This window comes from Mauremys mutica, chromosome 7, assembly GCF_020497125.1.
Source record: "Mauremys mutica isolate MM-2020 ecotype Southern chromosome 7, ASM2049712v1, whole genome shotgun sequence".
Lineage (NCBI taxonomy): Eukaryota > Metazoa > Chordata > Testudines > Geoemydidae > Mauremys > Mauremys mutica.
Window position 1 is genome coordinate 76,160,647 of NC_059078.1, and position 24,276 is coordinate 76,184,922.

General features: G+C 51.1%; 1 protein-coding gene across 2 annotated transcripts in view; it reads right to left on the reverse strand.

The window, feature by feature from the left end:
• Positions 1-24,276, reverse strand: part of BMPR1A (bone morphogenetic protein receptor type 1A) — a 216,850-nt gene that overhangs the window by 44,708 nt on the left and 147,866 nt on the right. For both annotated transcript variants that reach the window (XM_045024178.1, XM_045024179.1), the window contains 2 exons: positions 23,403-23,502; positions 20,819-20,963 (listed from right to left, as the gene is read on the reverse strand). In XM_045024178.1, coding sequence (XP_044880113.1) covers positions 20,819-20,963; positions 23,403-23,502 — 245 coding nt within the window. The remainder of the gene's footprint in view (positions 1-20,818; positions 20,964-23,402; positions 23,503-24,276) is intronic.

The window sequence follows — 24,276 nt, forward strand, 5'->3', positions numbered from 1 at the left end:
GGCCGGATGTGGTCACAACTGCACCTTGTCCTTGTGAAACACAGTATACGGTGGGTCCACCGAGAGAGCCTGAAAGCTCGGAGACTCGTCTGACCGATGCAATGGCTACAAGGAAAACTGTCTTCCAGGACAGGTATAGCAGTGAGCAGGTTGCCAGTGGCTCGAACTGGGCAGTCATAAGTCTGGTTAGAACCAGGTTGAAGACCCAGGTTTGGGAGGGGCAGCGAACTTGGGGCTATAAGCGCTCCAAGCCCTTGAGGAACCTAGAAACCATCGGGTGCGAGAATACGGAGCGGCCACTCTCCCCTGGGTGGAAGGTAGAGATGGCTGCCAAGTATACCCTCAATGATGACACCGCCAGGCCGTGCTATTTGAGAGACCAGAGGTAGTCCAAGATGGAATGGATCGGGACCTCGGTGGGAGTAACATTGTGCATTTCACACCAGCAGGAGAAACGCTTCCACTTGGCCAGATATGTTAACCGAGTGGAAGGTTTCCTACCACCCAGGAGAACCTGTAGTACCGAGGCAGAGCAACGTAACTCGGATCGGTTTAGCCACGCAGCAGCCATGCTGTGAGGTGCAGGGATTGCAGGTCTGGGTGGTGAAGTCTGCCGTGATCCTGCGTTATGAGGTCTGGGCAAAGAGGCAGGGGAATCGGGTTGGCTATCGACAGGTCTAGCAACATGGTGTACCAGTGCTGCCTGGGCCACGCTGGAGTGATCATGATCCGGTGAGCTCTGTCCCTGCGGAGTTTTAGCAGGACCCTGTGAACCAGCGGGAACGGTGGAAAAGCGTACAGCAGATGGCTCGTCCACGGCATCAGATAAGCATCCAAGATTGAGCCCGGGAAGAGGCTTTGGAATGAGCAGAACGTCTGGCACTTCCTGTTCTCGCGAGAAGCGAAGCGGTCTATGCGGGGAAAGCCCCACTTTCGGAAAACGGAATGGATAATGTCAGGACGAATTGACCACTTGTGAGACAGGAAGGATCTGCTGAGGCGATCCGCCAGAGTGTTCCGGACCCCTGGGAGAAAGGACGCTACCAGGTCTATCGATTGGGCTATGCAGAAGTCTCAGAGCTGGATGGCTTCCTGCAAAGAGGGGAGGACCGTGCTCCTCCCTGTTTGTTTATGTAATACATGGCTGTTGTGTTGCCTGTGAACACTGAGACACAACAGCCTTGTAGGTGCTGCTGAAACGCCTGGCACGCAAGGCGGACTGCTCTCAGCTCTCAGACATTGATGTGCAAGGCCAGCTCTTGAGCGCAAAACTGACCAAGGTGAGCACCCCAGCCGAGAGATGAGGCGTCCATCATGAGGGACACCGAGGGGTGAGGTGGATGAAACGGCATCCCTGCACACACCAGGGAGGGCGTCGACCACCAGTCGAGGGAGCCTAGGATGCTCAGGGGGATCGAGACGATCATGTCTATGCTGTCTCTGCCTGGGTGGTACACCGAGGTGAGCCACGATTGGAATGGACGGAGGCGAAGCCTGGCATGTTTGGTTATGAATGTGCAGGCAGCCATGTGACCCAGGAGACCTAGGCAAGTGCGAGCCAAAGTTGTCGGGAAGGTCCGTAGACCTTGTATAATTGTTACCATCGCCTGAAACCGAGGCTGAGGTAAGCATGCTCTGGCGAGATTGGAGTCCAGGATGGCCCCAATGAATTCTATTCTCTGTGTGGGAATCAGAGTTGATTTCTCTATATTGATCATCAGGCCTAGACGCAGGAATAGGTCCTTGACGATGCCGACATGACTGGTAACTTAAGCCTCGGAGGTCCCTCGAATGAGCCAATCGTCTAGATACGGAAAAACGTGTATCCGACGGTGGCAGAGGGAGGCGACTACAGCCATGCACTTTGAATACTCTTGGGGCTGTAGAGATGCCAAACGGAAGGACCGTAAACTGGAAATGACGACGGTTGGCCACAAACCGGAGGTACCTTCTGTGTGGAGGATAAATGACGACGTGAAAATACGCACCCTTCATATCGAGGGCGGCATACCAGTCTCCGGGATCCAAGGATGGGATGACGGTCCCCATGGATACCATGCGGAACTTCAGCTTTATCATGAACTTGTTGAGTTCCCGCAGGTCTAGGATAGTCTGAGACCTCCCTTCGCCTTGGGGATTAGGAAATAGTGGGAGTAGAACCTTTTTTCCCTTTCGTCCTTTGGTACCTCCTCTATAGCTCCGATGGTGAGGAGCGTCTGCACCTCTTGCAAGAGGAATTGCTCGTGAGAGGGGTCCCTAAAGAGGGACGAGGATGGAGGGTGGGAGGTGGGGGACGAAATAAACTGGAGGCGGTACCCAAGTTCCACCATGCGTAGGACCCAACGATCTGAGGTTAGATGGGACCACGCCGGGAGGAAAAAGGAGAGGCGGAAAAAGGGAGGGAACGGATCCTGGGTAATAACTGGTACGCCATCCTCGGGCGTGCCTTCAAAAGTTAAGCTTTGGCCCCACTGGTGGTTTAGAGGGACCCTGATTTTGGCTCCCTTGGGGTCCTGACTGACGCCTACGACTGCCTCGGCCACGCCTGCTGGCAAAGACCTGTCTTTGTCTGGGCGCAGGGTAAGGGCGGTGAGGCTGGGGACGGAAAGGTCAGCGCTGAGTCACCGGTGTGTGCATGCCGAGAGAGCGCATAGTGACCCTGCTGTCCTTTAGGCTTTGCAGCCTAGGGTCAGTTTTTTCGGAGAACAGGCCTTTGCCATCGAAGGGCAAGTCCTGTATAGTATGCTGCAGCTCCGGGGGAAGGCTCAATAACTGGAGCCATGAAATGCGCCCTCATGGCAACACCCGAGGCCAGAGTCCTGGCAGCGAAGTCAGCTGCATCCAACAAGTCCTGGAGGGAAGTTCTCGCCACTTTCTTCCAGGAGGGCAGCAAACTCTTGACGGGAGTCCTGAAGAACCGACTCCGTAAATTTGCCCACCGCCGCCCAGGTGTTGTAATTGTAGTGGCTAAGCAGGGCTTGCTGCTTTGCTACGCGGAGTTGCAGGGCCCCTGCCGAGTACACCTTATGGCCCAGTAAGTCCATTCGCCCAGCCTCCTTTGATTTAGGGGCTGGTGCCTGCTGGCCATGGCGTTCCCTCTCATTGACAGACTGGACGACCAGGGAGCGGGGGAGGGGGGGATGTACATATAGGTACTCGAACCCCCTGGAGGGTACCATGTACTTGCGTTCGACTCCCCTGCCCGTGGGCGGGATAGTGGCTGGAGACTGCCAGATGGTATCCGCATTGGCCTGGATCGTCCAAATGAACAGTAGAGCCACTCTAGTGGGGGCGTCAGCCGACAGAATGTCTACGACCGGATCCTCTATCTCCGAGACTTCCTCCACTTGGAGGTTCATATTGAGTGCCACCCGTCTCAGGAGGTCCTGATGGGCCCTCAAGTCGATTGGAGGAGGGCCCGAGGAGTACGTTCCTGCCACCGCCTCATCTGGGGAGGAGGAAGAAGAAAGGCCGGGGACAAGCAGGTTCCGTGTGGGCTCGCGCTCCTGGATGACCTCCTGTTCCAGTGGGATCTGGGAGTCCGGTGGCTGAACCGGGGCTTCCTCCGTACCGGTCTGAGGGGGACGGCTAACTGTCGCCTCTGGCACCCAGTGCTCTGACAGAATGGAGCGAGATGGGATCACAGGTACGCCTTTGGCCTGGTGGTACACCCAAGTTGTCCAGAATGACCACTGATGGGGGCCAGGGTCCTGGGCCTGGGGCTCCTGGAAGACTCTGGTGGGCACATCCGAATCTCAGTCCTGCACGTATGAACTGCCTGCGTGGGACGATACTGATGCATGTCTGGATGGCCATGGAGGAGCTGAAAAGCCCTGGGCAGAGTCTCCCTCTCTAGCTGACATCGCTCGACGCGGCACCGGGGATAGGTACCGGGAGGCATACCGGTACCGGGAGCGAGAACGGGACCTGCGACCAGAGCGGTGCCGGGAGGTCGACCGAGATCTCGAGGCTCGACGTCGGGAGTGGCTACGGGAGTCACGGTGCCTGGAGCGGTGCTGGGAGCTGGATCGGTGCCGAGTGTACCGGGCCAGCGAACGGGACGCTGACCGGTGCCGCGAGTACGACCAGTACCGAAATGGAGATCGGTGCCGGGACTGCGAGGGGCGTCAGGACCTGGATTGGCGACGGGACCGAGAACATCTGCGGGACCGCGATCGTGAACGGTGCCGCTCTGTGGTGCTGACAGAGGGTGGTCTGATCAAGGCAGGCTTGCCGATCGACTATATAACCCCCACCGGTGGTGCCAGGGGTTGAGGCAGCGCAGACGCTGTCATTGCAATCAACTCCCTCGCCATGGAAAATGTCTCCGGCGTGGAGGGAATAGTGAGCTCAACCATGGCTCGCACCGGGGAGCTTTCAGGCACCGGACTCGACGGCTCTTGCGCGGCCGGAATCGACGGTGCCGATATTGTCGGTGCCATAGCAGGTATCGGTGCCGGGCGGTCCAACTTAGTATAGCGCTCGGGCTGCGGAGTAGGCGGCTCGGACGCAGCAGGAGTTTTGTGCCTCTTCACCCTCGGGGAGAGGGATCGGTGCCGAGCGGACGTCGGTGCCGGCGACGGCTGGTACCGAGAGGCCTTGGCGGTACTGGCACGATCCAATGCCGAGGGAGCGCTTCTTGAAGACTGTCCAGCGCTCGGTGCCGAGGGCGGAGGAGTAAGAGCTGCCTCCATCAGGAGCTGCTTGAGACGAAAGTCCCGCTCCTTTTTTGTTCTCGGCTTAAAGGCCTTACAAATGCGGCACTTATCTGTTAGGTGAGATTCCCCGAGGCACTTAAGACAGGAGTCGTGGGGATCTCTTGTTGGCATCGGCTTGTGGAAGGCCGAGCACAGTTTGAAACCCGGTGAACCGGGCATAGGCCCCGGCACCGGGTGCGGGGAAGAGGATAATCCCCGAACCCCTCTGAACTATATACAGTAACTATACTACAAACGAATAAAGTTAACTACAACTATATAAATCTAAACTATATATACAAGAATTAACGAGAGAACTACGAGTAGCTAGGGAAGTGGAGGTCAGCTAAGCCGCGCTCTACTGTTCCAACAACCGACACGGGCGGTAAGAAGGAACTGAGGGGCGGATAGGTCGGCAGGGGTATATATCCGGTGCCATAGCGGCGCCACTCCAGGGGGCGCCCAGCCGACCCACCGAGTGTTGCTAGGGTAAAAATCTTCCGACGAATGTGCACGCGGTGCGCGCACACCTAATTGGAATCGATATGAGCAAGCACTCGAAGAAGAATAAATTTTTCTGCCAAAGAGATCAAGCCTCTTCACCCCCTTACTCTTAGGGGTCAATCCCGGTTGGCCCTGTCTATCACGTTCATTGGCTGCCAATACCACCAGTGAGCTTGGAGCAGGGTATATATACAGGTATTCAAATTCCTTGGCAGGGATGTAATACTTTCCCTCACCCTACATGGGTTGCAGTGATTTGGGGGTTTGCCAGAAGGCCTTGAACAGCTTTATCACTCCTTCATGGATGGACAATGCCACTTTGGAGGAGGCTGCTGCACTTAAAACATCAAACAGGGGGTCAGAGGGTTCTGCCAACTGCTCGGTCTCCAAACCCAGGTTAGATGCCACCCTCTTTATAAGCTCCTGGTGAACCTATGTAGGAAGGTCCTGCTATTGCCTTATCAGGCGAAGAGGATGAGGAGGCGGGTATAGGCGGGTCTGCTAACTCAGTAGCCTCCGCCAGGGGAGCAGGCGGGAGACTGTCATCAACCGTTCCTCAGATGTCCCTGCGATGGTTGGGGAAACTCCCAGGGGTTCCATAGTTGCCAGGGAGCCACTGAACCTGGGGCCATGCGGCCACCGGTGGCCCCAATGGGAATGCTGATGCCCCGGTGGGTGGCCTTGGCCTGCAGGCAGATCCTTCTCTTCACTCTCTGAGCCTGAAGAGGGAGAGACTCGCCAGCAGAACCAGGACAATACTGATGCCAGCTGTCTGCCCCGTTCCCGTCAGACCTCTCTGCGGGTCTCCACCGGTGACCTGTACAGGGAAGGCGGCTCTCAGTAATGCACCTCCTGTGACTAGCAGCGGCATTCAGCGGAATGGTAACAGTACCACAGTGATCGATGCTTCATGCTTTGAGACTGGTGCAGCTCTGTGGACTGGGAGTCAGAGGATCAAGGTCTTAGCTCAGGAGATCATTCAAGTACCCGTGGGGATCCATAGTGGCAAATTAGAAACCAGTGACAGGACTCCGGAGACCGGCATCTTGACTCTCCAGAGTGGTGCCGCAAGTTTGAAGATCGATTCGGCTGCTCTGGGGACTGGTGCTGGGACTCTGTGGACTGGCAATGCATCTCCACAGGTCTGCGCCAGACAGCCGTGATTGATGCTAGGATCCTGGGTAACGCTGCCTAGAGTCCAGGGAACGATGCTGGGAACTCTGACAGGTAAGCCGACCCATACCCAAGGGCTGGCGGCACTGCTCAGGTGAGCGTTGGCGGGGCACCCCCTACATTGGGGAGTGGTGCCGCACCAATGGGGACTGCTGGAAAGGTCCCAGAGCGGGTTTACTCCTTGAATGGGGAACCTCACTAACCGACGTAAGCGGCACCAGCAGGGACAATGTGGCCTGAAAGGCACTTCTAGGTGCCAAGTGCCTCTGCCACTTCCCGGGGTGGTGAGTGGGAATCTAAGGGGGCTCAACAGCCCAAGAGATGCTGGAGACTGGCCACTGTCTGAAGGGGAGGAGCTGCCTCGTGCGGGTCTTTGCTCTCCCCCGGCTCTCTCCTTCAGTTTATGGGATGTAGGAGAATACCCTCTCCCGGCCTTTCTTTGCTTTTTAGCTGGTACTGGGGATGGGGATCAGTGCTGGTCGGAGGCCGGTGCCGGCGGCGCACTTCACACCAATGCTGCGGTGCTTGGAGCGGAGTCCGACATAGCTGGCTCTGAGGCAGGTGCAAGGGCCAACTCCATAAGGAGCACTCTAAGTCAAATGCCATGCTCCTTTTTGGTCGCAGCTTGAAACTTTTACAAATTGTCACTCACGCGTCTCTCCCCCAAACACTTCAGACAACTTTGATGGGGATCACTGACTGGCATAAGTTTTTGCAGCAGTCACAAGGCTTGAAGCCTGGGGATCGGGGCATGCCCCATCCCTAGGCTAAGTCAGGTAGGGGACTATTTCTAACCTATGCACTAAGGGAACTAATAAACTATACAAACTTTCTAAGAACTATATACAAGAGATTCACAACTAGGCACAGATGAGAAGGAAAGTTTCCTGAGGCAAGGAGATGTTCCAGCACTGTCATTGGCGATAAGAAGGAACTGAGGGAGGAGGAGCCGGCGGCGCCCCTTATACCAGTGCATACGCGTACCACTCCAGAGGGCGCCAGAGCCGGTCCCCTACGGATACCACTGGGGGAAAATCTTCCAGCACCGGTGCATGTGGTGAGCACACACACCAACAATGGAATGGGCATAAGCGATCACTGGAAGAAGAACTATCTGTCTTGGATGGTTTAGATACAACAAATCCTGCAACGCTGCAGAGGTTAATCTAGATGACACTTGTGGTCCCTTATTAGCCTCTGATTCTATCAGGGTGGTCAAACTTACTGACCCTCCAAGCCACGCAGGACAATCTTCAGAAGTTCAAGAGTTGAGGTGCACCTGCCAGGGCTTCAGCCCCATGAGAGGTGGGTTGGTGGAGCTTGGGGTTTCAGCCCCACAGGGAGAGGGGTTTCAGGGCTTCAGCCATGCGGGAGGCACCTGCCGGGGCTTCAGCCCCATTCCTGCTAAAGACTCAAGTTCTGGTAGGCGTGCCCCATGGGGCTGAAGCCCAAAGACTCCCCTCCTTGCTGAGCAGAAGCCCCAAGCCCCACCACCCCGCTGCAGGGCAAAACCACCAAGCTTCCCCTCTCCCCGCCCGTCCGGTAGGCAGAGAATGGGAGGGCTGGGGAGGGGGCTATGTAAGTCATACTTTAACGGTAAAAGAGCCACATGCGGCTCACAAACCGCAGTTTGGCCATCTGTGATTTCTATGATAGTGACTCATCCTTTTTTTGCATAAGAAGGACTGGTGCTCCTGCTGGAGAGATGGGTTGCTGAATGATGCTCTTTGAAAGATTTTCCTGGCTATACCTTTGTAGTGCCTTGAGCTCTGGTTCAGAAATGGTGTACATGCAACTTTAGGATACCTCTGCCCCGAGTTGTAGGTCTATTGGACACTCATAGTCCCCACTGTGGAGGCAGTGAATCTGTGTTTTTCCCTTCAAACACATCCAGGTAGTCTTAATATTTGTCGGGGGTCTGGTCTAGATCTGCCCCCTTCTGGTTAGCTCCCACTGTCCGGGGTCTCACTTCTAAGAGTCTTATCTGATGCTGGGGCCTAGAGCTCGGGTATCCTGGGGCTTGGTGAATTTAATGGAGGCAAGCTTTCTGGCAATATTTGGAGGAGAAGCTTATGTTTCTCCACCACTGGGAAATACAAGGGTCATGCTGCCCCAACAAAAGAATGCCAAGAATTACTGAAAAGAATGGAGAGTGGCTCACATCTAAACATATTATTTCCCAGTGCCACTCCACTATGGCCTGTAAGGGGATGGTCTCTTGGATCACCGGTCCTGATGACAGGAGCAGCCCATAAATCATCTCCACCAGGTCTGGCGTAGATTTTGGCTGGAAAGAGATCTGGAGTGTTTGGGGTGCCTTAAGGTCTATAAAGTTGGCAGCAGTCCCAAAGTGTCAGTTGCAGGGGAATCCATCTCACCAATTCCAAGCCTCCCCAGTTACAGTGGCAACTGGAAATGCAGGGAGATGCCATGGTTCCAGGGTCAGGTTCTACTCAAGGGTTTCAGGGTGATTCCAGAGCACAGAGCTCTGGTGATGCCGAGGTTGTATCCCCCTACCGGGCCTGGGCTGGTCCATTTTCCAAGCAGGACAGTAGGCAAGGGTGTGACCTGGCACCCTACAGTAAAAACAGAGATTCAACTGCCATTGATGTTCTTTCTCCTCCAGGGTCAGGAATCAGTGACCCAGGTTGACCTGCATGAGTTCAGGACTCAGTTCTACAGGTTTTTGCACACTAGATAAATGTGGGGGCATCAGGCAGCCCCTTCTCTCCTCCTTCCACTTGTGCAGCCGAGAGCAGATGCACAAGGCAAGGTCAATAAGGGCCTCTAGGCGGGTGGGGTTTTCAACGTGGGCTAAATCTTCTTTTACCACTTCATTGAATCCTCACTGGAACTGGTGTAAACAAGGTTGCCTCATACCATTCAACATCAGCAGAAAGCCATCTGAAGTAAGTGGTGTAGGTGGTGGCCAGCTCTTGCCTCTGACAAACCTTCTGGGGGGCAGCATCTGCAGAGCAGACGTGATATGGGTCCTCAACAATGGTCAAGAAGGCTTGCACAAAGGCATCCCAGTTGGACAGCACTGGGCTGTTCTGCTCCAATAGGGGGGAAGCCCAATCAAACACTGTCAGTGAGAAGGCTGACTAGTCTGTGGGATAAGTTTGGAGGTAGAGCAGGAAGAGCAGCGGAGTATAGCTGCTTGCTAGCTGTTTGCATGAGGTCTGTGCTTTGGCAGCAAGCTGCTTCACCTGGACTTAGTGACTGTGCCCATTGTGCCTTGGTTACAAACTGCGTAGTTTGGGTCTGTAGTGCAAGATTCTCTACCTGCGGACAGGTGACTTGGTCCTGCAGGTCCCGGATCCTCAAGGAACCTCTGGTCAGAGGGTGGCCCACCTCATTCATCTTCTATGGGGTTGGATGCGGTATGGGGGGCAAAAAGGGTCTAAAAACACTCAGGGCCATGGGCGGCCTGTGTGCACAGGTCAGTTATCAAGCTGCAGTCAGGAGACGAATAGTGGAGCTGGGGCCAAGCAGGGCGGGGATGCCAGAAGTCACAGTCAGGCACTGAGTTGTAGACAGGAGGCAAGTAGTAGAATCGGGATTAAGCAAGGGTCAGGAGCCAGAGTCTGGGTTTCACAGCAAGGCAAGGTCTGAGTGGAAACAATGAAGAAACAATGCATTGTTACTCAGACAGCTCCCTGTGATGGCTTTCTGGTATATATACCAGCACTGGCCAATCAGTGGACTTTTGGGGCAGCCACTCAGGCCCCACTGGACAGTACTTCCTGCAGCGTCTAGTGTCACAGGATCCCCCAGCAGAAACCCGGTCTGAGCTTCCAGTGGTGATGTTGAAGTGTTGGTAGTCTGGAACCCCATGGTGCCAGGTTCTACTCTTGCAGGTTCTTACACAGAGTTGGAGGGGCAACAGGTAAAGTCTATCAGGCAGTGTCACATTCACTGACTCCTGCCGTGATCTGCCTCTCATCAACCAGTGATCCAAGCAGGGAGAGACATGAAAGCCTTGCATTCTCAGGTGGGCCAGTGCTGTAGAGGGCCCAAGCAGCTTTATCTTGTACAGGTAATGATATAGTCCCACTTTGAATTTTGAGTACTTCCTGCAGGCTGGGTGGATAGATATATGGAGGTATACACCTTGCAATTTGAAAGCCACAAACCATGCTTGAGCCTGAAGAAATGGAATAACAGAGGCAAGTGATACCATCCTGAAACTGGGGCGGTGTTTGTAGCTGTTCAGTCTCTTCAGGTTTAAAATAAGATGAAGACCCTTCTTCCTTGACATAATGAAATATCATGGCTAGAAGCCTCTTTCCCTATACTCTTGAGAATCGTCTATGGATCTTAGGCATGTCTACACTACTAGCTAAATTGGCACTGCTGCAATCGATGCAGCGGTACAGATTTAGCGGGTCTTGTGAAGACATGCTAAATCAATGGGAGAGAGCTCTCCTATCAATTTGTGTACTCCACCTCCCCGAGAAGTGTAAAGGAAGTCGGCAGGAGAGCATCTCCCATCAACACAGTGCAGTGTAAAACACTGTGGTGAGTAGATCTAGCTATGTCAACTTCAGTTACGATACTCACGTAACTGAAATAGTGTAACTTAGATCGATTTACCATGGTAATATAGACCAGCCCTTCAATGAAGGAATAAGGCCATTTCTCTTTGTAACAGACTCTCATGTGAAGGATCCCTGGAGATGGACAGGGAAGGAGAGTGGGTGGGAAGAAGGTGTGAAAAATAAAGGGGCTAGCCAAGGGCTACTATATCCAAGACTGAAGACTGGCTCCTGACTTTCCCATCAAATCTACTGTTTGGATGATGGGACAGAGTGTGTGACAGAGGAGGCAGATGACTGGAGTCTCCTTGAGTTTCACAATCGTTTCCATGATAGGTACTCTGGCTATCTGTCCTGAGAATATGGGTAAGCCTACTGTGTTGAGAGGGGCCCTTGAATCCCTCAAGAATCACAGTGCTTCCTGAGTTCTTCTGTTGAAGAGTTCCATACCATTGAAAAAGAAGTCTTGTATGCTGTCCTCAACTTCCCCATGGCAGATGCAAATAGCTTCCTGGTTACAGCCATGGTCATCAACCTTAAGGCCGTGCTGGAGGTATCCCAGGCTGCCTTTAGGGCTGTACTGGTAAACATGTGACTTTCTTTGAGATCTATATACACTCCAGAGTCCTGCAGTACTTTCACCAGGAAGGGAACCAAACCTTTCCCACTTCAGGAAATTGTATCTGGTGAAAGTCTGGGAGCTGGACACATGGAGTTACACTAAAGTGGACAAGTAGGCTTTGTACCTGAATATCCTTGTTCTTAGGCATGCCTTTTGTTGATTTTGATTTTTCCTGAATTACTGCAACTACCAATGATCCTGGGTTTGGATGGGAATAAAAGTATTTGAATTTTTTAGAGGCACCTGATAGTCCTACAGTTCACCTGTTCTGCAATGGACTGGATGGTAGCAGGGGTTTGCCAGAAACCCTTGGCTATCGCATGCCCTCATTTATGGGGAGAAAAGACGGTTACTCACCGTAGTAACTGTTGTTCTTCGAGATGTGTTGCTCCTATCCATTCCAGTTAGGTGTGCGCGCCGCGCGTGCACGGCTCTCCGGAAGATTTTTACCCTAGCAACTCCGGCGGGCCGGCTGGGCGCCCCCTGGAGTGGCGCCGCTATAGCGCAGGATATATACCCCAGCCGGCCCGTCCGCTCCTCAGTTCCTTCTTGCCGGCGACTCCGACAGTGGGGAAGGAGGGCGGGTCTGGAATGGATAGGAGCAACACATCTCGAAGAACAACAGTTACTACGGTGAGTAACCGTCTTTTCTTCTTCGAGTGATTGCTCCTATGCATTCCAGTTAGGTGATTCCCAAGCCTTACATAGGCGGTGGGGTCGGAGCTAGATGTTGCAGAACGCAACCGCTAAGCCAGAGGCTGCAACAGCTCTGGACTCCGGGACCAATGAGGCAAAGGTGTGGACCGAGGACCAGGTAGGTGTACAACACATCCCCCGAAAGGGTATGCGAGCCAGGAAGGCAGCTGAGAAGCGTGAGCCCTGGCGGAATGTGCAGCAATGTGGCTCTATGGAACATGGGCCAAAACAGAGGAGGTGAAGATGCACAACGTCATTGAAGATGAAATCCTCTAGGAGGAGACAGGTATGCCCTTCGTCCGGTATGCCGGTACAATGAAGGTTCTGGGGGCGTTACGAGAGGGCTCTGTCCGCTAGGTATAGATTGCGGACGCCCTACAGATGTCGAAGGAGGGCAACCGTTGCTCTCCTTGCAAAGAGAGTGGCTTCGGAAAGAAGATCGGAAGGAAGATATCCTGGTAGATATAAAAGGCCGACACCTCCTTAGGGAGGCAGGTCGGACGTGGTAATAACTGCCCTTGTCCTTGAGTAACACAGTATACCTTGGGCCTATTGTGAGAGTCTGAAGCTCGGAGACTCGTGTGGCCGCAGGAAAGACTACAGGAAACTGTCTTGCAGGACAGTTATGTCAACGAGCATGTAGACATTGGCTCGAATAGGGCAGTCATAAAACTGGTTAGAACCAGATTGAAGAGCCAGGTTTATGGCGGGGCCCCACTGGGGGGGGGGGCGCATAAACGCTCCAAGCCCTGAGGAAGCAGATGGAATGGAGCAGGATCTCGGCGGGAGAAACCTTGCACATTTCGGAGCAGCATGAGAAACGCTTCCACCCGGCCAGACACTTCAACTGAATGGATGATTTTATACCACCCCGGAGAATCCCGTAGAGCCGAGGTCGAACAACGTAGTGATCGGTTTAGCCACGCAGGAGTCCTGCTGTGAGGTGCAGGGATTACAAGAGCGGGTGGTGAAGGTTGCCGAATTCCATGTCATGGGGTCTGTGCCAACAGGGTTGCTACCGACAGGTGTAGCAACATGGTGTGCCAGTGCTGCCCAGGTTACACTGGAGCGATCCCGATCAGGGGCGCTCTGTCCCTGCGGAGTTTGAGCAGGACCTTGTGAACCAGCGGGGACAGTGGAAAGCGTACGGTAGATGGCTGATCCACGGCCTCAGGAAAATCCTCCAAGACCGAGCCTGGGGAGAGGCCTTGGAACGAGGAGAATTTCTCTCTCTCCTTCCGTTCTCGCGAAAGCGAGGAGGGCTATGCGGGGGAAGACCCACTTCTGGAAAACGGAATAGATAAAGACGGGAGGAAACCACCACTTGTGAGACAGGAAGGATCTGCTGAGACGATCCGCCAGCTGAATCGCCTGGTACACAAGGCAGACTGCTCTCAGCTCTCGGACATTGATGTGTCAGGCCAGCTCTTGCGCTGACCGAAGGCCGTGAGTGCGAAACTACGCCAGGTGCGCACCCAGCCGAGAGATGGGCTGTCTGTCATGAGGGACCCCGAGGGGTGAATGAAACAGCATCCCCGGATACACCGGGGAGGACGCCGACTCCCGGTGGAGGGAGCCTAGGCTGCTCGGGGGGAACGAGCCGACCACGAGTATGGCATCTCTGCCCGGGTGGCACACCCAGGTGAGCTACGATTGAAGTGAACAGAGGCGAAGCCTGGCATGTTTGGTTGCAAACGTGTAAACAGCCACGTGACTCAGGAAACGTAGGCAAGTGTGAGTCCAAGTTGGCGGGAAGGTCCATAGACATTATACAATTGTTACCCTCGCCTGAAACCAAGGCTGAGGTAAGCAGGCTCCGGCGAGTCTGGAGTCCAGGACGGCCCCAATGAATTCCCGTCCCTGAATGGGAATCAGAGTGGATTTTACTATTGATCATCAGGCCCAGACACAGGAATAGCTTCGTGTCGATGCCCACATGACTGGTACTTTGGGCCCGGTGGTTCTTTGAATGAGCCCCTCGTCTAGATACAGAGAACGTGTATGCGACGGTGGCGAAGAAAGGCGGCGACTACAGCCATGCACTATGAACACCCCTGGGCTGTATAGAGGCCAACCGGGAGGGCCGTATACTGGGAATAACAATGGTAGGCCCCAAACCGAGGGTACCTTCTGTGTGGAAGAGAAATGGCGACGTGAAAATACGCGCCCTTCATATCCGGGATCCCAGGATGGGATGACGGTCGCCCTGGGTACCATGCGGAACTCTGCATTGGGACTTGTTGAGTTCCCGCAAGTCTAGGGTAGGTCTGAGACCTCCCTTCGCCTAGGGGATTAGGTTTCGCCCTTAGGTACCGCCTGTATAGCTCCGATAAAGAGGAGCGTCCGCACCTCTTGCCAGAGGAATCGCTCGTGAGAGGGGTCCCCAGGAGGGGCGAGGATGGGTAGGCTTTTGCCCCATTGGTTGTTAGAAGGACCCTAATTCCGGCTCCTTTGGGGTGCGGATTGATGGCCACAACCGTGTAAGCCATACCCGCTGGCCAAGTCCTGACTCTGTCAAGGCGCAGGGAAAGAGCGGAGGTTGGGGACGCTGAATCACCGGCGTGTGCATGCCGAGAGAGAGAGAGCAAAGAGACCCTGCTGCCCTTTAGGTTCTGCAGCCTAGGGCCAGTGGTTTCAGAGAACAGGCCTGTGCCATTGAAGGGCAAGACCTGTATAGCGTGCCGCAGCCGCGAGGGAAGGCTCGACAACTGGAGCCATGAAACGCGCCGCGTGGCAACACCTGAGGCCAGAGTCATGGCAGCGGAGTCAGCTGCGTCCAACAAGGCCTGGAGGGAAGCTCTCTCCAGCTCCGTCCTTTGCCGCAGGAGGGCATCGAACTCTTGACGGGAGTTCCGAAGAACCGACTCTGTAAATTTGTCCACTGCCACCCACAGTAGCGGATAAGCAGGGCTTGCTGGTTCGCTACACGAAGTTGCAGGGCCCCCTCCGGGTACATCTTACGGCCCAGTAAGACCACACGCCCAGCCTCTTTGGATTTAGGGGCTGGTCGCATTTCGATTAGAGGAGGGCCGGAGGGGTATGTTCCTGCCCCCGCCTCATCTGGGGAGGAGGAAGAAGAAAGGCCAGGGACAAGCGGGTCCTGTGTGGGCTCGAGCTCCTGGACGAACGCTGATCCGGTGGGATCTGGGAGCCCGGTGCCGAACCGGGGGTTGCTCTGTACCGGTCGGACGGGGACGACTAATTGTCACCTCTGGCACCCGGAGCTCCGAGGGAACAGAGCAAGATGGGGTCCCAGGTACGCCTCTGGCGTGGGAGTACACTCAAGGCATCCAGAATGACCACTGATAGGTCTCCTGGAAGACTCTGGAGGGCACATCGGAAAACAGAGTGCTACGCATATGAAGTGTCCGCACGGGACGACACTGATGCGTGGCTGGATGGCCCTGGAGGAGCTGAAAAGCTCTTGGTAGAGTCTCCATCTGTAACTGACGTCGCTCGATGCGGCACCGGGAATCGGTACCGGTAGACAGACCGGTACCGAGAACGGGACCTGCCACCGAAGCTGTGCCGGGCGGTCGACCGAGGGTGCGAGGCTCGATGATCAGGAGTGGCTACGAGCGTCCCGGTGCCTGGGGCTTGATCGGTACTGCGTGTCCCGGACCGGGGATCAGAATGCTGACCAGTGCCGCGAGCACTACTGGTACCAACATGGAGAACGGTGCCGAGACCTAGATCGGTGACGGGACCGAGAACATCTGCGGGACCGCGACCCTGAACGGTGCCGCTCTGCGGTGCCGAGGTAGGGTGGTTTGATCAAGGCAGGCTTGCCCATCGACTATGTAACCCCTACCGGCAGTGCCGGGGGTTGAGGCACCGTAGATGCTGTCATTGCAATCAGCCCCCTCGCCGTGGACACTGTCTCCGGCGTGGAGGGAATAGTGAGTTCGACCCTAACTGGCACCACGGATGCAGCTTCATAGCGAGCTCGACCACGGCCCGTACTGGGGAGCGTTCCAGCACCGGACTCGACGGCTTTTGCCTGGCCAGAGTAAATGGTGCGGGCATTGTCGGTGCCGCGGCAGACATCGGTGCTGGGCGATCCGACGGAGCAGAGCGCTCGGCTGCGGAGCAGGCGGCTCGGACGCAGCTTTAGGGCGAGCTCGACCACGTTCCGTACCGGGGAGCTTTCCGGCACCGGACTCGGCGGCTCTTGCCTGGCCGGAGTTAACGGTGCGGACATTGACGGTGCCGCGGCAGACATCAGTGCCGGGCGGTCCCACTGAACATAGCGCTCGGCTGCGGAGCAGGCGGCTCGGACGCAGCATCCTAGCGAGCTCGACCACGTTCCGTACCGGGGAGCTTACCAGCACCGGACTTGACGGCTCTTACCTGGCCGGAGCTAACGGTGTGGATACTGTCGGTGCCGCGGCAGACATCAGTGCCGGGCGATCCTACTGAGCAACGTGCTCGGCTGCGGAGCAGGCAGCTCAGACGCAGCTTCCGGGCGAGCTCGACCACGGTGCGTACCGGGGAGCTTTCCAGCACCGGACTCGACAGCTCTTGCCTGGCCGGAGTGAAAGGTGCGGATAGTGTCGGTGCCGCGGCAGACATCGGTGCCGGGCGATCCGACGGAGCATAGCGCTCGGCTGCGGAGCAGGCGGCTCGGACGCAGCTTCAGAGCGAGCTCGACCACGGTCCGTACCGGGGAGCTATCCAGCACCGGACTCGACGGCTCTTGCCTGGCCGGAGTGAAAGGTGCGGATATTGTCGGTGCCGCGGCAGACATCAGTGCCGGGCGATCCGACTGAGCATAGCGCTCAGCTGCGGAGCAGGCGGCTCGGACGCAGCTTCCGGGCGAGCTCAACCACGGTGCGAACCGGGGAGCTTTCCAGCACCGGACTCGACGGCTCTTGCCTGGCCGGACTAACTCTTCATCCTCCAGGAGAAGGGTCCATGCCAAGGGTACGTCGGTAGAGACGGTAGTGCCAGGAGGCCTTGGCGGTACCGGCGATCCGGTGCCGAGGGAGCGCGCCGTGAAAACTAACTAGCGCTCGGCGCCGAGAGCGGAGGAGCAAGAGCTGCCTCCCTCAGGAGCTGTTTAAAACGAAAGCCCTGCTCCCCTTTGTTCACTGATTAAGGGCCTCACAAATGCGGCACTTATCTGTGAGGTAAGATCCCTCGAGGCACTGAGGAGAAGATCCCTTGTCGGCAGCGGCTTGTGGCCGGCCGAGCATTAGAAAACGCTGTGGACCGGGCATCGGACCCGGCACCGGGTGAGGGGAAGGGGATAAACCCCGACCCCTGCAAAATAAATACACTATACTATTCTACAAACAAACAGAGTTAACTACAACTATAAACAGAACGAGAGAAAACTACGAGTAGCTAGGGAAGTGGAGGTCAGCTAAGCTGCGCTCCACTGTTCCAACGGCCGTCACGGGCGGAAAGAAGGAACTGAGGAGCGGACGGGCCGGCTGGGGTATATATCCTGCGCTATAGCGGCGCCACTCCAGGGGGCGCCCAGCCGGCCCGCCGGAGTTGCTAGGGTAAAAATCTTCCGGAGAGCCGTGCACGCGCAGCGCGCACACCTAACTGGAATGCATAGGAGCAATCACTCGAAGAAGAACAATTCTTGCCAGATCTGATGCGGTCAAAATGTCAAAAAGTTGACAGGATTTCTCTTGTATGACTGTCATTTTGACATCCGGGATCTCCACCAAAGGAGCTCGGAGATGCTTAAAAGTCATCAACTGTCAAGGCAGGAGCTGGTATGACTACTCTTTAGGCGGAGATTGAGGATTTCTAGTATTGTACAGCTCCTGGGTACTGGGTCAGGCTCTAGTACCAGTAAGGCTAAGGTGGCATGGCATAAGGGTACTGGGGCCCATTTATAGCTGGTTAGCCCAATGCCACCCATGTCTCTTTTGTGGTGTTGTGTCCTGCAAGATGGATTTCTGGTATCAGGTCTAGGTTTACTCTCAGGAAGTAGAGAAGAGGCATTGCTGCTCAACATGAAGGAGAAATCTGGGAATGGAGAAGAAAAGAAATACTCTTCAAATGGGGGTGCCATGGGGTAACATTTCAGCCCCGGTGCTATGCTGGCACTAATGATGTCCCCAGAGAGGATCTTGATTGCTCTGTAAGGGCAGGTCTTAGTCCTGAAATTGATGCAGGTGCCAGTTTACTCTATGCTACTCCCTTAGCAGAGGACTTAGACACTGTCCATGGAAGACTGATGTCTCATCACATCTCCCTGAGCAATACTTCTCAGTGTTTGATCTCCAGTTGGCTCTGCCTTTTGGTCACACTCTTGTGTTGGTGAGCTGGTGTGAACACTATTAGTGCCAGAGGCATTTGTGCCAAGCATGTTGCTATTAGTGCCAAAAGAGTTGTTGGTTCTGGTGTAGCAGCAGCTGGTGCCAAAGGTTTCAATGCTGGGGCAACAGGTGTCCATTTTCATGTTTTTTTTTCTTTTGCTGCTGGCCACTGGAGTGTGGTGCTTCCTTGGATGGCACCCAATAAAGACATCTTCTTTGGAGGAGGATGTCTTGTCTGGATCTGAGGTGATGCTCATTAATTGCTTGAGTAGGTGTAGTTTCAGCCGTGCGTCCTTCTACTTTTGAGTCCTTAAAAAGGATATGCGCACTAAATACTAATCAGTGATGGGACTCTCCTTGAGATGGGAAAGGCTGCTGTTATGCTCATCAACCAAGGCAATGAGTCCATTGCAGGTTGGGCAGGATTTAAACCCTGTGGGTTTAGAGTCTGCCATGGCGGTTGGCATGAGGCACCTTGCCCCACTGTACAGGAGGGGATGTAGGTTTGTTCTTTTTGTTTTGCTTTTAGGAACATTCAAAATTAAAAAATAAATGAAGATGAGACTAAAGATAGATTTCTTCATATAACCAGTCAAGGTGATTAGTTTGAAGATCACAAAAAAAAGCAAGTTGACAGGGTTCTGTCTTGCTGCAACGGGTGGTAAGAGGGAACTGACAGAGGGCTGCAGCAACTCTGCCCTCTATACTCTCACAGGGAACATGAGGCGGCACAGGGTGCATGTGCAGCCTGGATGGACATGGCTATTAAAAAAAAATCATCTAACCTCACATGCACAGGGCACATGCAAACCTACAGTGGGATCCACACTGACACATACTCATAGAAATAAAAGGTCTATGAAGTTAGCTGCTTGAAGTGCATGGAGACTTTAAAAAAACCTGAGGGTAATTCTGGAGTTGGATCCTAAAACAAATGAGGAGCTACTGGGATTTGTGAATGGGGTGATGTTGTGTGTCTTTGTATATGGGAGAAAGCAGGCAGGAGCTTTCTGCTGGAAATCTGGGATATCTGCAATATAGAGTGAGTAAAAAGCAAAGACCAAAGTCTTCAGAGGTGAAGTTGAGTGAAATGCATATATGATCAGTGTAGTGATGACTAGGGCCCTACCAAATTCATGGCCATGAAAAACTTGTCATGGATCATGAAATCTGGTCTTTTGTACGCTTTTACCTTATATTACACAGATTTCACAGGTGAGACCAGCATTTCTCAAATTGGGGGTCCTGACCCAAAAGGAAGTTTCAGGGGGGTCGCAAGGTTATTTTGGTTGAAGGGTGGTGGGAGTGTCACTTTATTGCCACCCCTATTTCTACGCTGCCTTCAGAGCTGGGCAGCCCGAGAGTGGTGGCTGTTGGCCAGGCGACCAACTCTAAAAGCAGCGCCCGCCAGCAGCAGTGCAGAAGTAAGGGTGGCAATACCATACAGCCAGTCTTACTTCTGCGCTGCTGCTGGTGGCAACTCTGCCTTCAAAGCTGGGCTCCTGGCCAGCAGCCATCACTTTCCAGCTGCCCAGCTCTGAGGGCTGTGCCGCTACCAGCAGCAGCGTAGAAGTAAGGGTAGCAGTACCGCAACACTCTCCAACAATAACCTTGCAACCTCACTTCCCAACTCCTTTTTTGGTTCAGGACCCCTACAATTACAACACCATGACATTTCAGATTTAAGTAGCTGAAATCATGACAATTATAATTTTTAAATTCCTATCACCGTGAAACTGACCAAAATGGACTGTGAATTTGGTAGGGCCCTAGTGATGACACATGGATTTACAAAGACGTATCAGAACAAAGATATATCAGAGTCACTGATAAAACAAATGTTACAGGCATCACAGAAAAATGGGAGGATGTAGGACTGGTATATTGAATTAGTCAAAGATGTAAGTTTTGAAAATTAATTTATAAACCACAAACTTAACTAACAGAGTACAATGTAGCTGTGGGAATTTCTTTGAGTGAATTAGTGATACAAATGTCAATCTTATCTATGCAAGACAACGTGTTTAAAACATTAAAAATAGTTTCTTATTTGTATATTCTTCACTACTCCACACAAGAGTGAAAAAGTGAAATGGACTCAGATTTATTTTATCTTTGTCATATATTATAATTCTAATAGGTAACTGTATGGGGGGTTAAAATGTCTATTTGTATATATGTGTTTCTTAATTTTAAGAATATGCAAATGTGGATTTTTAATATACTTCAAGAATAAAAATATGTTTAAATGTAGTTTTACCATTCTGGCATTCAGGAGAGCAGTAAAGTAAATCTAAGACTTTGGCTTACCAACAGAGGTAGTCCTGATCCACTGCCAGAACTCTGTGACTGGTCAATAAGATCCTTTAATGACTCCCCGGCTGGAATAAATGCTTCATCTTGCTCCAGATCACGATTATAACAACGTCTCTTTGCTGCCCATCTACAGTAATGTCTGCAAAAGAAAAAAAATACACATTAATACTTTTAAATATAATGTTACAATTTATTAAACATCTTGACCTATAAAAAGAAAAAAGCTAAATATATGTTTTTAAAAACAAGCAATATTTATTACATGGTCATGTCATTTTTAGATGACAGATTGAAGAATATTTAAATTGTGTACAAAAGACACTTGAGACTCACACACATACTGATTTACAATTTATCAAGTGGTCATATAACATTTTCAAGTCAACATTTGGGCTATATTAACTTCAGTTAGAGCAAATTAGGACTTTTTATCAATATTTGCAGTATTTTTGCCAATAGGATTACAGAATACAAGTGAACTCAGTTCATCTGCATAATGGTTGAGATATCTTTTGGTCAGTGATGCTGGAGCTGCAAATGACTGTTCTGTAGTAACTGTTTAAAAATACCTATAATTTTTCTCCTATTTTTCTTTTTTTCTTTCCAACAAAACAAATATAATAAAAATCGCAAACAGGAAAGCAGAGATTTATTTTATATGCAATTATAATGAAGCCATGATTTTTTTATATTAAACTTCTCTGATATGTCAATGCCTTCAATTATGAACTAAAACCCAGCTAGTACACAATAAACCTTGTTCCTGGAAGCACCCACATTGAATATGAGGATTACAGTCTGTTTTTGTTCTGTTCTATTCTGCTCTTTGCTGCTTCCCCTCCTGAAACTCATAAATGAAAGGAAAGTGTCCTAACTACTTAAGATTTTGTCTATTTTGCTAACGTCCAAATGGGCAAAACAACAGAGAAATTGAGTGAAGCGACTTGCAACCCAGATTCCATTAGGTCCTATTACCACAGTATTATTTAAATCCCTAATTTATCCCCAAGAGAATTTCTAGGCCAAGGGCACAGAGGAAGCACTATAAGATCTAATTTCTATTTAGGTTTCAAGATCACATGCACAATTGTGGTGCCTGAGCACATCTTGAGCAACTCCTCTAGAGAAAAACAGGGAAGGTGAAATCTACTTTAAAAATTCATGTACAAACAGCTTTGTAAAGTTAGAGTTAAGGTTACTGCCCTACAACCAGGCTTTCCACTCCCTACATGCTCCCGGAACATAAGGCTTCAAAATCCAAAATAACTGTCAGAAAAACAGAAAATGCTCAGTTAAGATCGCCCCACACATACCTCCCCCCCCCAACACCTTCAAAATGTTTGTGTTCTGGGGGAAAAAAACTGGGAAATGCAGTTAAAATGCAGCTTCGCACACATAATACATCCAGCCAACCTAACTTTCCTTTTGTACTGCTGGTATGAGCACTGCATCATCCAATACATACATCAATAGATCTTATATATTGCCGTCATATATCATATATACAACTTCACAAATCATATTCCATCATACTACACTATTTGCCAGAGAGAAGCAGAAAAACCTACCCTGCATAATTTTGAGCACTGAGTGGTGCAGGACTCCTAACTGAGCCCTGCTTCTTTCAATATACACATTTATAGGTAATATTTTGCACAGAATTTTGTAGAAATAATATAATTTGATAAGTTTGTGAAGTCCTGTGGGACTCCAGATGACAAAGAATACCATAAATATAAGACAAGTTTTCTTCTGGTTGCGGCTGTTCTATGAAAATTTAGTCATTTTACCAACACTCGTACACACTCTTTACTATCAATAGGATTTCATACTCCCATCCAGGTTTCATTTTGACAGAAACCTGATACCAAATAGCCATGAAAATATTAATAAAACCTTTCTGCACCATCTCAATGTACATATGTGTGAGATATAAATACTAGACTGTTTCTACTACATTAGTGGTTTAAATTTATGGTTTAGAGTTAAAGAATATTAGGGTCAACTGTGCATCCCTGTGCAATGGGAAAACAGAGAATGACAAGCGACAAAAATGCAGAATGTTTTGTTTTCAATTCAGATTACGCAGGACAAATATAGCTCCTATTTTAAAAAAAAAAATGCAGAAAGACTGTAAAAAGTTTTATTCCTGTGGCTTATTTGAATCTTTACTATGTTCCTAGGACAGAATAATGCAGAAGGTAAAACTCAGAAGTAGCACAAAAATAAAAACAGCAGTGGCTGAATATCCAACTGGGCAAATGCACTAACATATTCTTGTTTATGGAATTTTACAGTGCCAAAATAATACCTTGTTTTTAAAACCTGTACAGTTTTCATAGATGGCTGGAATAAAACATCAAATTCTATGAAATTCCATACAATACATTAATGTCCACATTTTTACCTAACATCATAAACTACTGTCCATAGAGATGTAAAGTTACATTTAACTGGTTTCCTCTTGGATCTATTTTTTTTTTAAATGTCTCTAATTAAACACATCTCTAGAGTAAGTCATTGTGTATATCATCATATAGGAAAAAATACTAGTGCGAAAGGAAGTACTTCTCCTTACTTGTAACAAAAGCAGCTAAGTAAGATGATCATAACAATGATGCAGACTGCCATAAAAATCAGCATTGCCATCCAACGAACGCTGCCATCAAAAAGTCCATCTGTTTAAAAAAAATAAAACAGTTACAATACTTATTTCTTAAAAAGTTGCCAGTAATTAGATTCTAGTATAAATAAAATATTCTATTTATCAGTCACTTTCTCATAGATTATGTGTTTTGTAATTGCCAATTTTGTAAACCTCTTCCCCATGAAATATTATTTTTCATTTGGAGCTACAGCTACATTCAGCAATATCAGGGATCCTTCCAAAAGGGGCAGCACGGGTAAAGAATTGCAAAGCATCAGATTTTATTCTCTGTAGCAACACTGACAATACTGTGGGTATGCCACACATTTTTTATACATACTTATATAAAATGCCTTGCTATCTTAATATTGCCTACAATGCCGGTGGTAACTCACTCCAATGCTCCTGAAGGCTTTCACTTCCAACAGATACCAAAAGTAATATATACTCCAGCTTAAAAAAAACCCACTCATACGAACGCAAAACCTTACTGGTAACCTCACATATTCTTCTATCAACGACTTTGCACATCTGACTGTCCCACATCCCATGCAATGGGTAAATTACTGTTCCTTAGCACTGCTGAACTTTCTTTAAAGGATTTAATGTACTGTAGAGTAGGCAAAATTTCAGAGGAGACATGAGACTGAAGTACTTCTATCTATCTTCAGTGGTTGTTGAGGCAGAATTTGAAGTTCTTGTGGCATTTATAAACAGTGAAAGATAGTTCCAGAATCTTGCCAATATATCCAGTCTCTCCTGTGAGACTGGCTGATTCACAAAATTGACAATGGGATATAGAGAC